Genomic DNA, 19771 nt, shown 5'->3' with positions numbered 1-19771 from the left:
TTGGAAAGGGTCCCAAAAAACTGACCCGTACGGTCCCACTTTTCGGCACCCTTCCGTAGGGGTGCCAATCTTACTTATCCGTGCCAAAAAGGTGGAGCTACACACAACAATAGGGGCTGCACTGACGTCACGTCAGCGCACGACTCAGCTGCTCGCCTCCGGGCTTCAAAACACGAAAGTCTGCGCTGTGAGGAGCGGGCAAAAACAGGAGAAAAATGGACTAATATCTACCTAAATGGGAAATATCTGAGAGGGACCCAACTGCAGTCAAGATGGCTGACATGGGCGTTGCTATACATCCAATCCATACCAGAAGTCCCAAGCGGAAGTTTCTTCTTCGTGTTGGACGCGTTTGTCAGTCTTTTTCACGCCTAATCCTTGGTGCTGGATCTCAAATATATCACCCTCCCCACTGCCTTACCCTGAACCTAACCATCTGGGTTTTAATGCCTAAGCCTAACCTTAGGTGTACAGACATCCGGTTGAGACTTCCAGTATGGATTGGATGTATGTCGGCCATTTTGTCTGCATCAAGGTACTCTTGCACCAAGTGAGGGCACGGGTGTCTGTGGAAACGCAAACTATTTTGGGGTTTAGCGTACCAAACCATACCAAACCGAACTGAATCAAACCGGACCCCCTGATGGAAATACGGCTTTAGAGTTGAGTCGGTTCTTTCTTCAGTGAAGGTGCTGATTAGTGGATAAAAATTAAGACAGGAAACTCAGTAGGCCGGTAAATCTTTACATTACAGCAGTATACTGTACAAAAGGCTTTTAAATGGAACTTATAAAGTCATGAAGTTGTGCCATGAGGTTTTGTATAGGAAAGGCTTGTTGTCCTCGTTTAATTCATAACTGTATTTTAACGACACTGACCCTGAAAGATTGCTTGCTTGAGCTCCTTGCATTATTTTGTGTTCTTGACAGGCAGTTGCTGATGTTCACTATCAGTGGAGTCAGTTGGTAATGAAACTCTGGACAAAGACAGTCAGAAGAAGAGCAATAACCACCAAGAAATACTTTCTGTGTGGATCTTTGGTCTTCTTTGAATATAGAAATGTTTAGTTCTAGTAAAACTGCCACTATTGCTACATTTGGGGTAATCTCTTCACTGTTTATAGGCTCCACCCACAGTTACCACCTCTTCCTCCTGAAATGACTTTGATTTGCCTGGTTGTTGGTCAGAGGCGCCGGCTGGACTCCTTCGTGACAGCTTCTCTTTCAGCAAATTTTGGGTATCGTTGGCAGGACGGTGTGTCTAATGCTGATGTGCTCAGGAGGGCCGGGATGGGAAAGGCTGCACAAGCACTTGGCACACTTTCCCATGCCAGATCCAGATTGCCACATATAGGACCCCTAGCATGCTCTAGTAACCCTTGCTCACTGGGTCCAGTCAGCTGGGCCCCCAGGACTCAGTGGGCTGGACCAGACGTCGGGTGCAGCCGTAGGCATCCTTGAGGTGCCAACTGGGAGGATACCTGGAGAGATGTGGCATGAGCCTGGACATTGGCCATGAGGAGGCCAGAGCAGTATGGCGTGCAGTTAGCATGCTAGACAGTTAAACTCATCTATTGGATTAGTCAGCACAAGAGTTACACGTCGCTTAACTACCTATAATTTTTTTAATAAACACAGGCCTAAAATTCTGGTCCAATGCTCCTTTAAAACTGTAAATAAAGCCTCCAGCCACTGGTGGTCGCTGTAGCCTTAGTTAATGGCCGCTGCCGTCCTGTTAGAGCTTTCCCTGGCACTTTACTGAACATAAAGATAAGAAGCTTAGAAGTTACCATGTTGTAAGAACAGCACGGTATGACGGTGTTTTTAACTAGAAAATGGAAATTGGAAAAGGCTTGTAGCGCCACATTATGTAATAACGCCACATTATGTAATAACCCTAACCATAGGACTTAGTGTGGGCTCCAAGGTATGCCATACCCAACTACCTTGCCCTAACTCTAACCGCTTAGTGACTTATGCCTAAACCTAACCCCCCTTCAGGGCTCTAGACTAAACACCTAACCTTAACCCTGGGAGTTAAGGTGGGCTCCAAGGTATACCTTACTACCTTGCCCTAATCCTTGTCCATCCTTAGTGGCTTACAAAATGTGGCATCATTACATAATGAATTGAAAATGTATTATATTATTACATAACGTGGCATTATAACATAAGGCGGCATTATTACATGATGAATTGAAAATGTATTACATTATTACATAATGTGGCGTTATTACATAATGTGGCGCTACAAGGTTAAAGGCTAAATTTCAAAGCATGATATTAATGTTTAAAGAGGAGCAAAGGCTGGAGGAGCTAGCTGCTAATGATAACTACGCTCCACAGTATATCAGGCTAACATCAAGCCGGCTAACACTTCAACTCTGTGATGAATTTGACTGTTTTCCTACGCACTTCATCCTCTTTAAACAAGTTGGTTAAACACAATTCTCCAAGTAGGGAAATAAATGCCTGGGAACATTCTTAGTTAGGAAGGACCAAGGTTGATGCAGGAAAATGCCAAACTGGCATACGCCCTGCCATCTGACCTGCCCTGGTCCGGTCATTCTAAGATCAGGCATGGATTGAAGCGTTGCAAGACAGACCTACCAGATGATAGACATGGACAGACATGGATTCAAACCATGCCAACACTTGCATTTTGCCCAAGACCACATCCCTAAGTTGGCCCTGTGCCTGATTGTGATTTGTTTGCATTCACACTGGCCCAACAATCCAGAATTTGGGCTCAAATGTACTCAGATCCGAGACTGGGCCCCTAGTTTGAAAAACACACTTCTTCTTGTCCCTCTGACCTGTTCACTAACGGCTCGGCTACGCCCCATCATGACGCTTTGTCGATTTGGTAAAGTGAAAAATGATCTGGCATTTGTCTGGCATCAACATGCGGTGATTTATTCTGTTATTTAACCAGATATCTTAATTAGGTTTTGACTATACTTCTTGCCTTGCTCAGTTTTCTCTGTGCTAAGTTGGTGAGCAGTGGTCCAGCATCTGGCCGAAACAGGACTCCTGTATCTGTTGCGGGGGGGTTCTGGGCTGCCGGAGTCATGATGGAATAACCCAATGGAGCTGGTGGACGCAGTCTCGCTGATAAAAATTGAAACCTATCGAAGCGGAGGCGGATCAAACACGTATCTGGCAGAGGTAGCGTCACACAAAGCACTTCTGCTGTAGCATCTCTTTGACCTGCGTCCCCAGTGGCCTAACGCCAAGATAACTGCATACAATGGTAGGTCAGGATCATGATTGTAGTCTTGTAAGTCTGTAATCCAAGACTGTCAGAGAGGAGCATTCATACGGTCTCTGTCCATGAATCCTAAATATGATACACAGTGAGATTATGGAATGTTTTTGAATGTTTACATGAGATCCCAAAGAGCTTAGTCCATCAGTACATCCACTGCTGCCTTTTCTACCGCCTGATGCCTCTTCATGTGCGTTTTCATGGAGTGACTCTGAGTGAACCCTCTTCCACAAATGGTGCACTTGTGTGGTTTCTCTCCATCATGGGTCCTCATGTGGTTGTTCAGGGCTTCTTTACGAAGGAACGCCTTCCCACAAACCTGACAGACGAACGACTTGATCCCTAAGTGGAGTTTCAGATGGAAGCGGAGGTGGCTGCTAGAAGTGTAGGTCCGTCCACACTCCAAGCATTTGTAGGGTCTGTCCCCGGTATGGACCATCATGTGCCTTCTCAGACCTCCTTTTGATGACAAGTCCTTTCCACACACGCTGCACTTGAACTTCTTATTGCTGTGTATTTTCAGGTGTTCATTTAAGTGGCCTTGTGTGTAGAAACTTTTGCAGCAAATATCACAGAGGAACGGTTTTTCTCTGACTGTGTGAATCCTCATGTGGAAATTCACTTCTCGGGGAGTGAAGAAATGCCTCCCACAAACCTGACAGCCAAACCGCTTTTCCCCGAAGTGAGTCAACTTGTGGCGCGCTAAAGGCCCGCTGTCGGAGAAAGATTTGCCGCACAACTCACAGGTGAACGGCTTTTCACCTGTGTGCGTCCTGCTGTGAATCTTTAGCTTCGCTTTCAAGGCAAAAGATTTACTGCAGACGTCACACTTGTACGGTTTATCCTCCACATGTTCCAGCTTATGTTGTCTCAGCGCGTTCCTAAACACAAACGCCTTACTGCAGATGTCGCATTTGAAGGGTTTCTCTCCGGTGTGCAGAGGAGCGTGGGTCTGAAGACCAAAATTAGAGAGGAATTTCTTTCCACAGACTTCACAGCTGTAGGTTTTCTTGTGGCTTTCGAGATGATTCATCAGCTCTTCTTGAGACCCTGACTGTTCTCCACAAACTCCACAAAGTCTCTCAGGATCCTCCACGTGACACCAGGAGTGTTTGATCAATATATTCTTTGTTCCAGTCAGAGCTTTGCAGACTTTACAGGACAAAGGGGCGCCGCTCTCATCAGTCGACTGGATCTGTTTCCTTCTCTTTGCTGTGACTCGTTTCGTCTGCGGTTTATCCGTTGTCTCTTTAAGATCTTTGTCCTGGTTTGGCTTCCACTCTTCATCTTCGTCATCGTCATCTCCGCTGTCGCCTGCAGAGTTGTCGGAATAAAGAGCACTAAGGTCTTCAGATAGTCCTTGTTCCTCGTCTTCCTCTGTTTGCTGTTGCCATCCCAGGTTTTCAGAGAGATGTTCTGATTGGTTTCTCTCCTCCTCACCCTCAGGACTGTGAGGGGAAGTGAAGCTGAAAAAAAAGAAGTTCCTAAATTAAACACTTTCACCTCCAGTACAATCAAAATGTTTGTTTCTGGCACATTTAGCCTTAAGACCAGTCTGTTTTGACTTACCTTACATGTGGTTTCTCTTCACTTCCTGAGTCATCGATGGTGTTGTCTGTGATCAATGCTTGGGAAAGTTGCTCCGGACTGCTCAGGGGTTCATCTTTTCCCTGAAACAAATCAACAGTTGGCTTTAAAACCAGCAAATCAAGTTCATTCATGTCTCTCAGAAACACTAGTTCATTATAGTTTAGGATTCTGTGGTAGATTAAATTGATCGAATTGGCTTTAACATGGAGATTTTTGCAAAAATTGACAGACAGAGAGTCTTCCGTCTAGCCACTCTGCCAGCCCAGATCAGTGGAGGTCTGCAGAGATGGTTGTCCTTCTGGAACTTTGTTCCATCTCCACACAGGATCTCTGGAGCTCAGTCAGCATGATCATCAGGTTCTTGGTCTCCTCTCTCACTAAGACCCTTCTATCGTGATTGCTCAGTTTGGCCAGGAGACCAGCTCTAGTTGGTTCTTCATGTGAGAATTCTGGAGGCTACTGTGCTCTCAGGAACCTTCAGAGCAGCAGAAATTATTCTTTAGCCTTCCCCAGATCTGTACATGTCAACAATCCTGTCCTTGAGCTTTGCAAGCAGTTCCTTCGACCTCATGGCTTGGTTTCTGCTCTGATACCATTGTCAGCTGTGAGGCCTTCTATAGAGAGGTGTGTCCAATTCCAAATCACCAACTGATGCTGAAATGTGACATCAAGATTAGGGATGGCACGATTACCCATTTTCACGATTAACTGCGGTATTAAACTTTACGATTAGTTAATCGTAACATTTCCTAAATACCTTCAATTTCCAGAAAAGATTATGCCGGGAACCATATTGGTACGACAACGGAACAAAAACAAAGTTACACGACATCCGCGTGTCACCGCCTCCTGTTGCTTCTTGCAGTTGCAGGCGGAGGCGTGTCACAGTCCCAAACACGCTACAGCATGGAAGAGGAAGAGCTGTTCCCTCCAAATAAATGGTTGGAGTCAGCCGTGAGAAATTTTTTGAATACAAAACAAATGACCAGGGTGTCATTGTGGAAGACGGCCAGCCTAAATTTAAAACATACCACAAAAAAGTTGCAGTGAAATCAGGCAATACTTCAGAACCTCCGGGATAACAACCCGGCGTTGTACACCAACATAAAGGTAAATAGTAACTGGGTTTAGTCATGTCAATGTAAGGGATGGGGATCAAAACACGGGTCCATAAGGACCCGGTTCTGTGTTTTTGAAATACCCCAAATCAGTAACGTTTTAGCTTATCGATACTGCTATCGAGTCTCACAGGCTCTGTGACATCATGTCATTGTAAGATAAGACTGGTGTTAAAACATACATCAGTTCTTTCAAGGGGAACATAAACTAGAAGTGTCATGCATCACATCAAACAAGAATGTACCTTAAACTGTCGGCTTGAGGAAAAAAGACGCTGCCTGTGAGCCGCATGCTATCATACGTTATCCTTCAGTGCTGGGAGTAACAGGCTCATATCCCTCACTTCAGCTGCTTCAGGACAGTTTTCTTCTTCAGCTGCTCAGATAAATGCTGATAAATGCTCCAAAACTCTGAGACAGTCCTGTTTGTTAACAATATCAATCCAGTGTAGAAATCTGCGGTGGAATCGGAAGAATTGAAGTTAAGTAGCAAACTTTATGAGCTGAAGACGGAAAATATGATGCGTTCAGGTAACCTCAGTAAATTAGACAACTGTAGTCTATATGTTATGATGTGTTCAACTGCCACATAAAAATGGGAAAATTTAGTTTTTTACGAGAAACTTTAATAAATACAGTTGTGAATATGAGGGATATTATATTTGAGGGATATAAAATAGATGAGATCGACTGAATTACAGCTTTTTAACTCAAACACTACTCAGCGAAGACCACTCGAGTGGTCCATCCAAATGGGATTATTATAATTATTCTGGTAATTATTAGTTACTTTACATTGTTGATATATCATTTTTTTATGAGAGCATCCTAAGATGGAAATAAATTAAAATACAAGACCTATAAGGAACGTTCATATGATTTTACTTATTCATGGTAGTGTGAAATTAATTAATGGAAAAATAATCATGATAATCGTGAAATTGCAATTATTTCTCTGACAATAATCGCACCAAGAAAATCTGTAATCGTGACATCCCTACACAAGATACTGCCAAACACTTAGCGGCCAGGGGGCACCGGCACAAGGGAGGACTGTCCTACACAGGAATCAAACTGAGCATATAGCTTCAGTTCTGGCAGGAAAAGAAGTCAAGCGCTGTAATATAACGGAGATCAGCTTATCTGATCAGGCCCTCATCAGCGGACAGCCAGCTGATTCATTTCTCAGCATGCAATTGGCTAATCGCAGTCATGCTGCTCTTCTAAAGCTGCCCTAGTCTGCCCTCCTCCACCCCAGCTCCTCCTTCATTCTGCTTCTGACTTCATCAGTGCCACTCTGTTGTCACTGATGGTTGCTCTGTTCTGCGTCTCCCCTCCCTGCCTCAGGCCTTCCTAGTAGACACGAGGATCCCAGAACAGCTACACTGCCAAATATAAATAACAGCAAAAAGTGCAGATTCATAACTGCTGTTAAGAACAATATTTATAAATGCAAATCGTGTGTCTCGGCAAAGTGGTCCTGACTGAAACCCTCTTGCTGTCTCCGTACTGCTGTAGAACTTTCCAAACTCTTCTGTTCTCTTCAGTAGTGTTTTGTCTCACTACCTGCAGCCGGCCCTGGTAAAAACCCGTCTCCTGCAGTCATGAAAAGCAGCAGACCAAGAAGCAGGTACACTATCACCTCCAGGTCCTCCACTGTTGCGATGGGAACCGTGGTTTTGTGCAGCCATGCTATGACAGCTCTGTTGAGAAGGCAGTCTACATTGCAGTGGTGCAAAAACCAAGTAAAGTCCTGCCGAGTGGAGCCCTACCACAACTATAGCATCACAAAAGCTGCTCTCACCTGGAATAAGAGGATGTTTTACCTTGACTCGGATGTAGAGAGCAGATCTGCCTTTCCCCGTGGATTTGATGGACCTTTCGATCACCTCTGGTGTTAGTGTCTGCAGGTTCAGCTGTGTCAGTCTCCTGGTGGAGTCCATAGTGAAGGTTTCAAACTCTCCTGTTAACTGAGGGAAGGAGGACCTCAGCAGGTTCAGGAAGTCTGCCTCCTGCAGGCCTGGAGGACACTTCACCTCCTTTAACTGGGACTTTAGAGCTAAAATAAAACAGTTATGTCAATAAAGTCACCACAAACTCTTTACATAAATGCTTTCTGGAAGAGTCTGCATGGCTGCATTGCTGAAGGTCACAGAGTCGAGCTGTCGCTCTCTTACCGCCTCTTTTCAGTATGTTGATCTTGGAGTCCTGCAACAGACAGACTCGGATGTTTAGAGAAGCTCTCTTCCTGTTCCTCCTCTTCAACGGTGGAGGTCTGCAGGAAAAAACAAAATCAATTCAAAGAAAATCTCTAACTTTTAATCAGATCTTTGATTCTGACTCCCCATCTTCACTCTAACTTCGTATTTGCTGTCTTATAATCCGGGTCCCTCGTTCCATCGTGATATAAAGGTCCCAACGACCCAGCAGCAAACTCAGCAGGACCAAAGATGCTCCGGGAGTTTTCCCCCTCTGAGGAAGAAAGAGCCCAGTGTTAGAAAACTTAAAATACCGAGGGTACTAGTGTGTGAGGAATGATAAATGATCCTGAAGTAAATCTATAAAACATACGAGTCTCCTCGTCCTCTGATAGGTCCCCTTCCCAGTCCACCTCCTCTTCATATTCCCGGTCATCTGGATCAGGAATAAAGGAGTTCATCAGATTCCAGCTGTTCTCTGTCTTCTCATTAGTTCAACTACTCCTTATTATGCTCGCCCATTTTTGAGATGTTTTTACCTTTACCCCATAAAGACAATGTTTGTCATTTTATTGATTCACAGAATCCTTTGAACACTGCCGACAAAAACTCCAGCACACGTCTAAAAGGAACATTAGCTAAAAAACAGTCCAGTTTTTTGACAGGATCAGGTAAAGACAGAATTCTGAGGAAAAACATAAATTCTGTGATTAGAGTCAAAATAATTAGTCAGAATTCATGGATTAGCTTTGGAATTCTTGGATTAAAGTTATAATTCTAAGATTACAGTTCGCATTCTGAGATTAAAGTCCAAAATCTGGGTTTAACTTTGGAATTCTGAGATTAAAATCAGAATATCTGTCCAAGATTTTTTCAGTTTAAACTTTTAAATTAAAGTTGGCATTCTGAGATTAAAATTAGAACTTCTGTTGAGAATTCTGGATTCAAAGTCAGAAATCCAGAATTAGTCTTGGAATTCTTGGGTTAAAGCCAGAATTTTAGGACTAAAGTCAACATTCTAGGAAAAAAGTCAGAATTCTGGGTTTAACTTTGGAATTCTAGATTAAATTCAGAATTCTAAAATTAACGTTGGCATTCTGAAATTAAAATCAGAACTTTAGTTCAAGAATTCTGGAATCAAAGTCAGAAATCTGGGATTGGCTTTGGATTTCTTGGATTTAAGTCATAGTTCTGGGATAAGCGTTGGAATTTTGAGATTCAACTCAGAATTCTGGGATTAAAGCCACAGTTCTGAGAAAACAATGTTGAAATTATGAAATTACAGTCAGAATTTATGTTCATGAATTCTGAGATTAAATTCTTGGATTAGAATCAGCTTTCCAGAGTCATAAGTTTTGAGTAAAATTCTTATCTTAAAGTCAAAATTTTGAGAAAAAAGTGAGAATTCTGTGATCCCTGTCGATACTTGTTCAAGAGTTCTGAGAATAAAATTCCAATTCTGGAATTTACTTTGGAATTATATAGGTTAAATTGGAAAACTCTGTTCAAGGATTCAGGGCATAACGTCAAAATTTTGGGATTAATTTTGGAATTTCAAGACAATAGAAAAGAGTTGTAGTTCAAGAATTCTGAAAACGAAGTCAAAATTCTTCAATCAACTTTAGAAAAATGGAATTACAGTAAAAATTTTGAGATTAACTCTGGAAGTCTGAGATTGAAGCGTTTTACTCATACATTTGAGATTGATTTCATACTTCTGGGACTGAAGACCAAATTTTAGGATTAACTCAGGAATTCTGAGTTTAAAGTCAGCACGTTTGATTAACAATTGTTGGATTTAAGTCAGAATTTTGAAGGGAAAGTGTCCGAATTATTACTTTGATTTCAGAATTGAGATTTTTTAAAAATGTGTCTTACTATTTTGTGGCTCTGGTCACCGTGTGAACTTATTGATGAATGTTAACTGCATTAGTTTGGCTCGTTTTTAATGGTTAAATGTCTAAAGAAAAGCAGCCTGTAATAAAAAGAGAAAACACTGAGCACGTGTTTACCGCTGCTATCTCCGTTAAATAAACCGTTTATTGATCATCTAAATAAAGAAATCCATCTGAGGAGGCTTCAGCAGCACAGATCCGCTTCCTGAGTCCCTGTCCTCTAGTTTAGATCTGGATTAAGTCGGACCATCAGGTTTTTAGTTCACCTATCCTGCTGAGAGAGACTCTGGGCTGAAGAATAGCCTCCAGCTGGATCCTCTGACGGTCGATCTCCTGCCTCAGACCCGCAGCCTCCTCCTCATATCCGGCTACGGTTCTCTCGACCACCGCGAAGATCTCCCGCGCTGCCGTGGTCAGCTTCTCGGTAACGATTCCCCTCAGGATCTCTGCCTTGGAAAGCTGGTAGTCCATGAAGTTTACCGGAGAACCAAACATCACGTTAACGCCTTCCATCTTTTCACTGCGCCGCACAGACCCCGTTATTGTTGTCCGTGTGGAAATCATCCGGACCGAAGGTTCCGCTACGATCTGGTTTTGGACATGTGGTGGTCTGACACTGTGATTTATGGATTTACCGTCATTTATTAGTAATTCTGACATGACACACATGGAAAGGATCAACGAAAAACTCTAAATATTAATGTGAAAATATACTTTACTTCCGTTTACAAAAGCATTCTTAGTTTCTAGCATTGTCAGGTTTATAACGCACATATGATTAATGACTAATGTTTAAAACATTTAACAGCAGCGTGTGAGTACAGACAGCGCCTCTAAAAATGTCCCAGTATCCTTACTCCTGTCCTGTTTGAACTCTGACCTTTCACCTCGTCTTCTTTGTCTCTTCCTTTTCTCTTTATCTGCTTCTCCTCGGGTATTTGGTGTCAGAGGGGAGAAAGCCTGTGGATGCTCTCACACAGCTGTCACAAATGGTTGAATCAAAGAGAGAGGGAAAATATTTCTGTCTGAGTTTTGGCTAAATACGCTTCTGGATATTCTCTCATCAAGAAGATCAAATTACCGGCGTTTAAGTGAATTCAAAGAAGATGTAATGGGTGATACATCTATGACAAACAGCATGTGTTACAACAGTAAGCTGAAAAAAATATAAAGGACGAGCAACAGAGGGGTGAGATACAGCAACAGAACGGCAGCTTCAGCAACAGTCCACATAAAATACTAAATGTTTGAACCATTTTCACCACTTTTTTGTTGATTTTTGAACCTTTATGGGCCACTTTTTCACAAATTTGCAATTGTTTACCAATGACCCCTTACCAGTTGTACCCATTATGTCACTTTTTGCCCATTTTCGCAACTATTTGTACCCATTTTGCCACGTTTTGTCCATTTTTGCCACTTTTTCTATCCATTTTTCCACTTTTGCCCATTTTTGCCAGTATTTGTACCCATTTCGCCACTTTATGCCACTTTTTTGCACTTTTTTAATACCCATTGTTGTAACTTTTTGCCAATTTTTGTCACTATTTGTTCCCATTTTGCCACTTTATGCCCATGTTTGTCATTATTTGTACCCATTTTGCCACATTTTGTCCATTTTTGCCACTATTTGTACCCATTTTGCCACTTTTTGTCCATTTTTGTGACTATTCACACCCATTTATTCACTATTTGCCCATTTTTGCCAGTATTTGATCCCATTTTGCCACTTTATGCCAATTTTTGTCCATTTTCGCAACCATTTATACCCATTTTGTCACTAGTTGTACCCATTTTGCCACCTTTTGCCCATTTTTGCAACTATTTGTACCCATTTTGCCATGTTTTGTCCATTTTGCCACTTTTTGCCCATGTTTGTCACTATTTGTACCTGTTTATTCACTATTTGCCCATGTTTGTCATTATTTGTACCCATTTGGCCACTTTATGCCCATTTTTGTCACTATTTGTCCCCATTTTGCCACTTTTTGTCTATTTTTGCACTTGTCATACCCATTTTGCCACTATTTGCCCATTTTTGTCACTATTTTTACCCATTTTGCTACGTTTGCACCCATTCTGCCACTATTTGTACCCATTTTGTCACTATTTGCTCATTTTGCCACTATTTTTACCCATTTTGCCACGTTTTGCCCATTTACTCATATGCCATATATTCCATATGCTAGAAGCAAATACAGTCATACTGCACACATGAATCTAAGGCACTCCTATACTTTACTCAATACTTCACATTTATGAAAATACTAAAAATCTAATAATAAACTGCAGTAGGATTTTAAGACCAGTTTAGTTTTGTGAACATAAAAAGGTGGAAAGTGAGAGTAAATCAGGAGCTTCAGTAACAGAGGAGGAAGACCTGGAGGGAACAACAGACTGACAGTATGTGAGCAGAGATGGGGGGGGGGGGGGGGTATAAACGTCAAACAGGAGTCAGCCCCACCAGTCTGCAGTCTGACCGTCAGCTCTGTCTCATTTCACATCTCATTATACTACATCATTTTTAATGGGAACTGTTTGATAATTAATATAATATTATTTTTTGTATTTATTTACAAAATCAATGACAGATGGAGCAGATGAGCAACAGAGGGGTGAGTTTTTGTCATCGTTATTTCTTTAAACATTAGATTCGTGTAAAAAAACAAAGAAAACATTCATCTTTTTTCTCATTTAAATTTTCTTATTGACGTGTGATCTGTAAAAAAGGTTTGAATTGGCCTTCTGTGATTTATTTACAGGCGCGTTTATCTGGGTTAGTTTCAATGACATGTTTTTCCATGAAGGAGACGACACGGCTAAAACTAGATATTTGATGATAAAAACTCAGATTTTTATTATTATTAAATATTTTTGGATACGAGCCCTAACTGTATTTTATACCAGTTAAAGTATTGATGGTGAATAAATATAAGTGTTTTACATTTGTATTAATTTTACTGTTTGGCTGATTAAATTATTACAAAAAATGCACCATTTCCCCATTTTTACAGCATTTACCCATTTTTGCCCCAATTGCCCATTTTACCACTTTATGCCCATTTTTTGCCACTATTTGTACCCATTTTGTCACTTTAAATTATTACAAAAAATTATAAAAATGTGGGGGCTTTTCTTTGACTTAAAGTGTAATTAAACATAGATAATTTTGAATAATTAAAATGAGACTAAAACTAAAAAACAGTTCATCTGAAGACTAAACTGGGTATGAAAAAGCTCCCAGAATTAACACTGGTGTTTATCATAAATATCAATAAAACTATGACCTCCATAATCACATTTAAACAGATTTACCACACCTATAAATAATCCCTGTACATTTATCAACAGTAAAATGTCTTTATCTTTGAGTTAATATAAAGAATAGCATTAGTTAAAATTTTTAAGGTGATTTTTGTATAAAATGTCATTATGGTATGATTGTCTTTGACTCCAGTTCTTTTAAAAGCTGTTTTTTGTTGTTTTAAGGCCATTTTAGTGTAAAAACCTTTTTAAAATGCAGGATAAATAACTCGTTATCTATGGTATTATTGTATTTATGGATCTGGTCTGACAATAACGTCCAAACTGTGTTATTCTGGTTGTTCTGTTTTTAGGAGATGGGCCTGAGGAGTGGACTGAACATGAACGCTTCAGGTTCAACTTTTGGTGAGCGATGAGACAGTATGAATCATTAAACATAGACATTTTAAAAAAGTGCCGTATTAGTGATTTTTCTGATGTTTTTTCTGCTCAGGGAGACTCCATCTGATCGACTGGGGCCCTCCTCAGCAGTGTTTGACCAGCAGGGGGCAGAACAACCCCTCTAACACTCAGACTGCTGCTGCTGTGAGTGTGAGCGAGGTGACGTCTCCCTTGAAGCCAACATGTTGGCCTTCAGACTCCATCAGTGTTAGCTGTGACCCAGAGAGGGCCGGGTCTGCTCCTCCAGGCTCTGACAGAGTAACAGAGACCATATTGTAGAGTAATTCTGGACTCTGTCAGCCTGTGATCCGTCCAGCACGGTCAGAGAGACACAGCTGAGAGCAGAGACAGAGGAAAGCTACACGCTGCTGTCGCTGTTTGTTATCATCATCAGAGAGTTTAAAGGGCCATAACTGCTGCTGCTTCCTCATAGCATCCTCGTCTTCATCATTTACACTTAAATGAATAAAAATATCATTAAACACTAGAAGTAAACGCCGCCATCTTCTCTGACCAAAGCTCATTTTTAATGGACTGAGACTAACGGGAAAACTGTTCTGTGGTCAGAGCATCAAAATTAGTTGGAAGCCTTTCTTGCACGCTCTGTGTGACATAATGTGAAAGTAAGACAGAATTCCAGATAAATCTGCTTTATAAAATATGTGTGTAATACGACCCCCATTCAGAAAAACTTGGGACGCTGTGTCAATGTAAATAAAAACAGAAGTTAATGATGATCTAATCTCATAAACCCATATTTCATTCTCAATAGAACAGAAACAACGTAACAGCTGTTGAAAGTGAAAGCCGTCTGAATTTGGGTTGCTACTAAAATGTCTGAATCTCTCCCTGTCCTTACAGTCCTCCATGCATCCTCTGGTCCCTCTGCTCCTCTACAACGACAGGCACTTCCCACCTTCCTCCCCCTACAGCCAACCAATCAGTGAGCCTGCTGCCCAACAGGCCGACGCCCACTACAGAGCACAACCCCATTATCGTGGAAACAACATGAACAAGTGAGTCAGTGAAGTTCCCAGGTCAGCAGAGCTTTCCAAATGTTAAGGAATGCATTTCTAGATCATCGATTGGTTTTACTAAAGCCAGCCTCGGCCTCGAATCCCAGCAGAGATGAGGCTCCAACCATCAGTCCACGCGCTGTCAGGTTACTTTTCAGGGTCATCGGCATCATGATTATCTATAGTATGAAAAAGTGTTATCTGTATAATAAATGTTGGTAGGTATAAAAGAGTGTTATCAGCATATTCATTACTCATAGTAGGCTATGATAGAGTACCATCAGCATTACATTTGAGTATAATAGAGAATCATCTGTTTGATTGTTAAGTAAAATGAAGTATCATCTGTATAACAGTTGTTGAGTATAATATAGCATCATCTACATAAAACAGTTAAGTTTAATAGTGTATCAGCTGCATAACAATTAATATCTCGATCAGTGGTTCTCAACCTTTTCAGCCCACGACCCCCAAAATAAAGGTGCCACAGACCCCCACTGGACCTGAAGGTGGCTGAACACAGACATGCACAATCAAGAATAGTCATGTGGAGACAAGGCTGTCTATAAGGAGGATAAATGGGAGAACTTTATGGGGCCCAGCCAAACTGGAGGCCAGCAAAATCATGGTCAACTGTAAAGTTAAACTGTGGTATTTTATATTTAACCTGAATAATAACCACTCTGATCAATGTAACAAATTTTAATTCATTTGTGTTGAAAGTAGCCCTCTTACAAATGTTAACCTTTTTGTTAAACAGGATTAAAATACACTAAAAGTAGCTAAAATAGGTTAATAATAGCAAAAAATGGTAGGAAAGGTGGTGAGATTAGATTTTAGAAGTAGCAGAAAGGGTTAGAAATGCCAAAAATTGCATTTAAAATGACCAAAAATGGCAAAAATGGGTTAAAGTGGCAAACATGAGCGGTAAAATAGTGGCAATAATGTGTCAACAGAGCCAACAATAGGCAGAGTGTGGCAAGATTTGATTTAGAAGTGGCCAAAAACAGGCAGAAAAAAGTGGTGGGAAGGGTCTAAAACTGACAAAAATGTGTTAAAATTGATGGGGAAAAGTGATAAAATAGGTTGAAATCAGGCAGTTTGGTGTAAAGTGGCAACAGTGTAATTAAAAATTGATCTTATTTTTTAAGGTATTTGGAGACCCCCTCTCAGTGTCTCACAACCCCCAATGGGGTCCTGACCCCAACGTTGAGAACCTCTGATCTAGAAAAGAGTATCATCTGCATAATGATTGTAATGTATAATGGAGTATCATCTGCATAACATTACTTATATATAATAGAGTATCATCTGCATAATATTAATATATATAATAGAGTATCATCTACATAATAATTAAGTATAATAGAGTATCATCTGCATAATGATTAAGTTTAATAGAGTATCATCTGCATAATGATTGTAATGTATAATAGAGTATCATCTACATAATAATTAACTTTAATAGAGTATCATCTGCATAATGATTGTAATGTATAATAGAGTATCATCTGCATAATAATTAAGTTTAATAGAGTATCATCTGTATAATGATTAAGTTTAATAGAGTATCATCTGCATAATGATTAAGTTTAATAGAGTATCATCTGCATAATGATTGTAATGTATAATAGAGTATCATCTGCATAATAATTAAGTTTAATAGAGTATCATCTGCATAATGATTGTAATGTATAATAGAGTATCATCTACATAATAATTAAGTATAATAGAGTATCATCTGCATAATGATTGTAATGTATAATAGAGTATCATCTGCATAACATTAATTATACATAATAGACTATCATCTACATAACATTAATTATATATAATAGAGTATCATCTACATAACAGTTGTTAAGTATAATAAAGTAGCATCTGCAGAAGAGTCGTTAGGTGTTATAAGATAAAATCTGTATGAGTGTTATGGATCATAGATACTATGTCTTGCCCTCTTTTAGCAGCACGCAGCTGGTAAAGAAGCCCCTGAACGCCTTCATGCTCTACATGAAGGAGATGAGACACAAAGTCCTGCAGGAGGGGCGAGAGAGGGAGAGCGCCGCCATCAACCGCATCCTGGGACGCAGGGTGAGAGCCGTGATGATGTCACAGTGATGCCATCAGGGTGGTTTGGGAAATCGTTGTCAGATACCAACGTTTTGGAAGCTTGGACCAAGTCTGGTTCATTACATCAGAGTGTAAAGAGGCGTATTGTACTGCGGCACTATGCCAGAGTATGCTACACTTGAAATGTGGTCACAGGCAAGAATGTTTGCTGTAGTTTGTGTTTCTTTGTCTTTTTGTGGCAGATTTGCAGACAAACTTTGAATGTACCGCCACCTACTGTATCAGACAGTGTATATACACAAGTTTGCTAAGACACGGAGCGACGGGGTTGCAATCATGCTCAGGCATGTCGCGAAAGCACTGCCTAATGGGAAACTCTTTGAAAAGGAAGTCCAGTATGACGACTTCACACTCAGGAGCATCATTTGATTAGAATATTAGCAAAGGCGCGTTAGGGGATATTTGGTGAAGCTGTCATGTCATCTCTTGTCTGATTGGAGGTTTTTGTCCTTTTATTTTCAGTGGCATGCTCTGTCCCGCTCTGAACAGTCCAAATACTACGAACTGGCCCAAAAGGAGAGACTGCTCCACATGCAGCTCTACCCTGGATGGTCCGCCAGGGACAACTATGTACGTACTCTACTGTTCATCCACTGTTTGTTTCTACAAATGGAATACTGTATTTTATTCTTTCATTTTCAGGGTAAGAGAAAGAGGAAGCAGAACAAACAGCAAACAGAAAGCTGCTCCAGGTCGGGCATTAAAAACATTTTATCCAGCAGTATTTCTATTTTTCCAACATTACCTGAATGTTGTCTTTCCATGAAATAAACACTTTCTCTGTCATGTGTCCAACCTCTGAGTGTATGCGTGTAATTTTGCTCATGCATGTTTGTTTTTTACTTCCCTTTGAGCAGAAAATAACAGGATCTGTTGTTTTTCCTGTAGCTGGTCCCTGAATGCTGGATGAGGTCCATGAAGAATCCTGTTATCTGGATAAACTCACTTCAGTCGTTCTTGTCCTGTAAAACAGTGAAGTTACCACGTAGGAAAATGTAGTTTGGCGTGATCTCAGGTTTCGATGTTTTGCTCATAATGTTGTTTTCAGTTCATTTATACATGTGCACTGTTGCATGTACTCATGGTATATAAAATAGAAACTTATTAGAATAAAAAGACATGATGTAAAAAAGTTCAGTAAAAAAAAATCCAATAAATCCATGCGTGAAAAATCTGCTGTTTTGAGGGTTGTTTACAGGACCTCTGGACGAGTGAAAGGACCTGGGCTTTTCATCATTTAATTCATTTTGAAGAAACTAAAAGTTTGTTATGATTGAATTCTAAAGGAATTAAGAGTTAGGAGATGAGCATCATGGTTATCTATTCCACCAGCTTTACCTTTACGAAGAGTCGAGACCCAAGCTCAATTCCAATCCCTCCCTTGTCCCCTCACTAAACTTTACTGCTATTTTTTTGTGTTCAAGAGGAAACCTGGAAACCTTTCATGCTCAAAGAACTGAAGAAAAGGCTCCATTGGTGAACCTTTAAACCAAAGTAGATAAGTCCTTCTAGCTTTGCCTCATTGTTTACCAAAATGTACTCCTTTACGCAGATGACACCCAGTTATATCTCTCTGTACAATCCAAGGCTCAGTCCTTAAACAACAATTGCCCTCCAAATTCACCCTCCCTCCATCTTCTGCATGTTCAAGAAGAGACTTTAATGTCCCAAATTCCTGATTTAACCTTTGTGCCCTCCTTTGACATTTTTCTAAACTTTTTTTTTTTTTTTGTGATCATTTTGTCTGTTTTACAGCTTGTGCCATGAATTTTTACAGGAACTTTTCTTCTCCTCTAGTTAAATTTTTGAAATCCAACATGTTTTACTCTTAAATGCCATTCGTACTCTCTCAATGAATTTTGTACCCTCTGGACATCTTCAAGGCAAAAATGAACACGTACAAAAAACTGCTATTAAATCAGCATACATCAATATTTTTTTCTACTCTTTTCATAAATCTTTTTAACAACTTCAGACCTGCTCAAAACTACCAAACATTCAATAATTTTCAAGATTTTAACCCTTTAAATGCTAGTCTAATTATTGGAAATATTTTATTTTTCACTACAAAAAACACAGAAAGTGAATTATTTTCCATAAAGTGAATAGTAGAAAGATGGGGCTTTGGTGCTGATGAAAGTCTTGGATGGTCAAAGATTAGCAACAAAATTGATTTGATTGCACTTGTATTTTTTATGTAGTGCCAGCTTTAACATTAGGCACCCTCTTTACACTTCCAAGGCAACAATGTACATGTTAAAAAAAAACTGCCATTAAATCAGCATCCATCAATAATTTTTCTATTTCTTCATAAATCTCTTTAACAATTTCAGACTTGCTCAAAACTACCAAACATTCAATAATTCTCAGAATTTTAACCCTTTTAAACTCACACAAAACTCTCCATAATATAACGGGCAAAAATACAAGAATGTGGTGCATGGTCCTACAATGAGTAAATGTTTGAATCTGGTGGAATACGGTAAAAATGTCAAATTTCACTAGACTTCTTCACATTGAAATGCTGACATTAAAGAATGCATGATTTTATACTGCAATGACAGTGAGATTAAAAAACCTGGTTTTAATGGAAGTCAATGGGGGCATTTTTGCCCCCCCTTTTCCAGTTCTCCAGGTCAGCCCCAGAGTCCAGTCCTAATTGAACAACTCTGTGGTGTCCCTCAAGGGTCAGCTCTCCATTGAAATGCTTGAGTTACTCAAATGTACACCTTTATGTGGATGACACATAACACCTCATGATGACACCTCACTCCTTTTACAATCCGTAGTCCCTCCTACTTAACCCTGCACCTAACTGCATGTTCAGGAGGAAGGAATTATCCCTGCAGCTT

General features: G+C 40.3%; 1 protein-coding gene across 1 annotated transcript; it reads right to left on the bottom strand.

Annotated features, from left to right (window-relative positions):
* Positions 1-2083: 2083 nt before the first annotated feature.
* Positions 2084-10590, bottom strand: LOC121504202 (zinc finger protein 436-like). The gene is made up of 7 exons (XM_041778873.1): positions 10335-10590; positions 8547-8609; positions 8336-8447; positions 8153-8250; positions 7802-8034; positions 4837-4937; positions 2084-4733 (listed from the first exon to the last, which is right to left on the bottom strand). The coding sequence occupies exons 1-7, from the start codon at positions 10579-10581 to the stop codon at positions 3404-3406; spliced, it is 2184 nt and encodes a 727-aa protein (XP_041634807.1). The 5' UTR covers positions 10582-10590; the 3' UTR covers positions 2084-3403.
* Between the last annotated feature and the right edge of the window lie 9181 nt (positions 10591-19771).

Source organism: Cheilinus undulatus, linkage group 22, assembly GCF_018320785.1.
Source record: "Cheilinus undulatus linkage group 22, ASM1832078v1, whole genome shotgun sequence".
Lineage (NCBI taxonomy): Eukaryota > Metazoa > Chordata > Actinopteri > Labriformes > Labridae > Cheilinus > Cheilinus undulatus.
Note: the sequence above shows the minus strand (reverse complement) of the source record. Positions and strands in the feature narration are given on the sequence as shown.

What these genes read in the sequence shown, in the direction of transcription:
- LOC121504202 (XM_041778873.1), bottom strand. Translation starts at nt 10,581, where the DNA reads ATGGAAGGCGTTAACGTGATGTTTGGTTCTCCGGTAAACTTCATGGAC. An exon ending in ATCAGAGGACGAGGAGACTC is followed by an intron (nt 8,448 to 8,546) that starts GTATGTTTTATA and finishes TTTCTTCCTCAG; the next exon opens with AGGGGGAAAACTCCCGGAGC. An exon ending in CTCTCTACATCCGAGTCAAG is followed by an intron (nt 4,938 to 7,801) that starts GTAAAACATCCT and finishes GATTTGTTTCAG; the next exon opens with GGAAAAGATGAACCCCTGAG.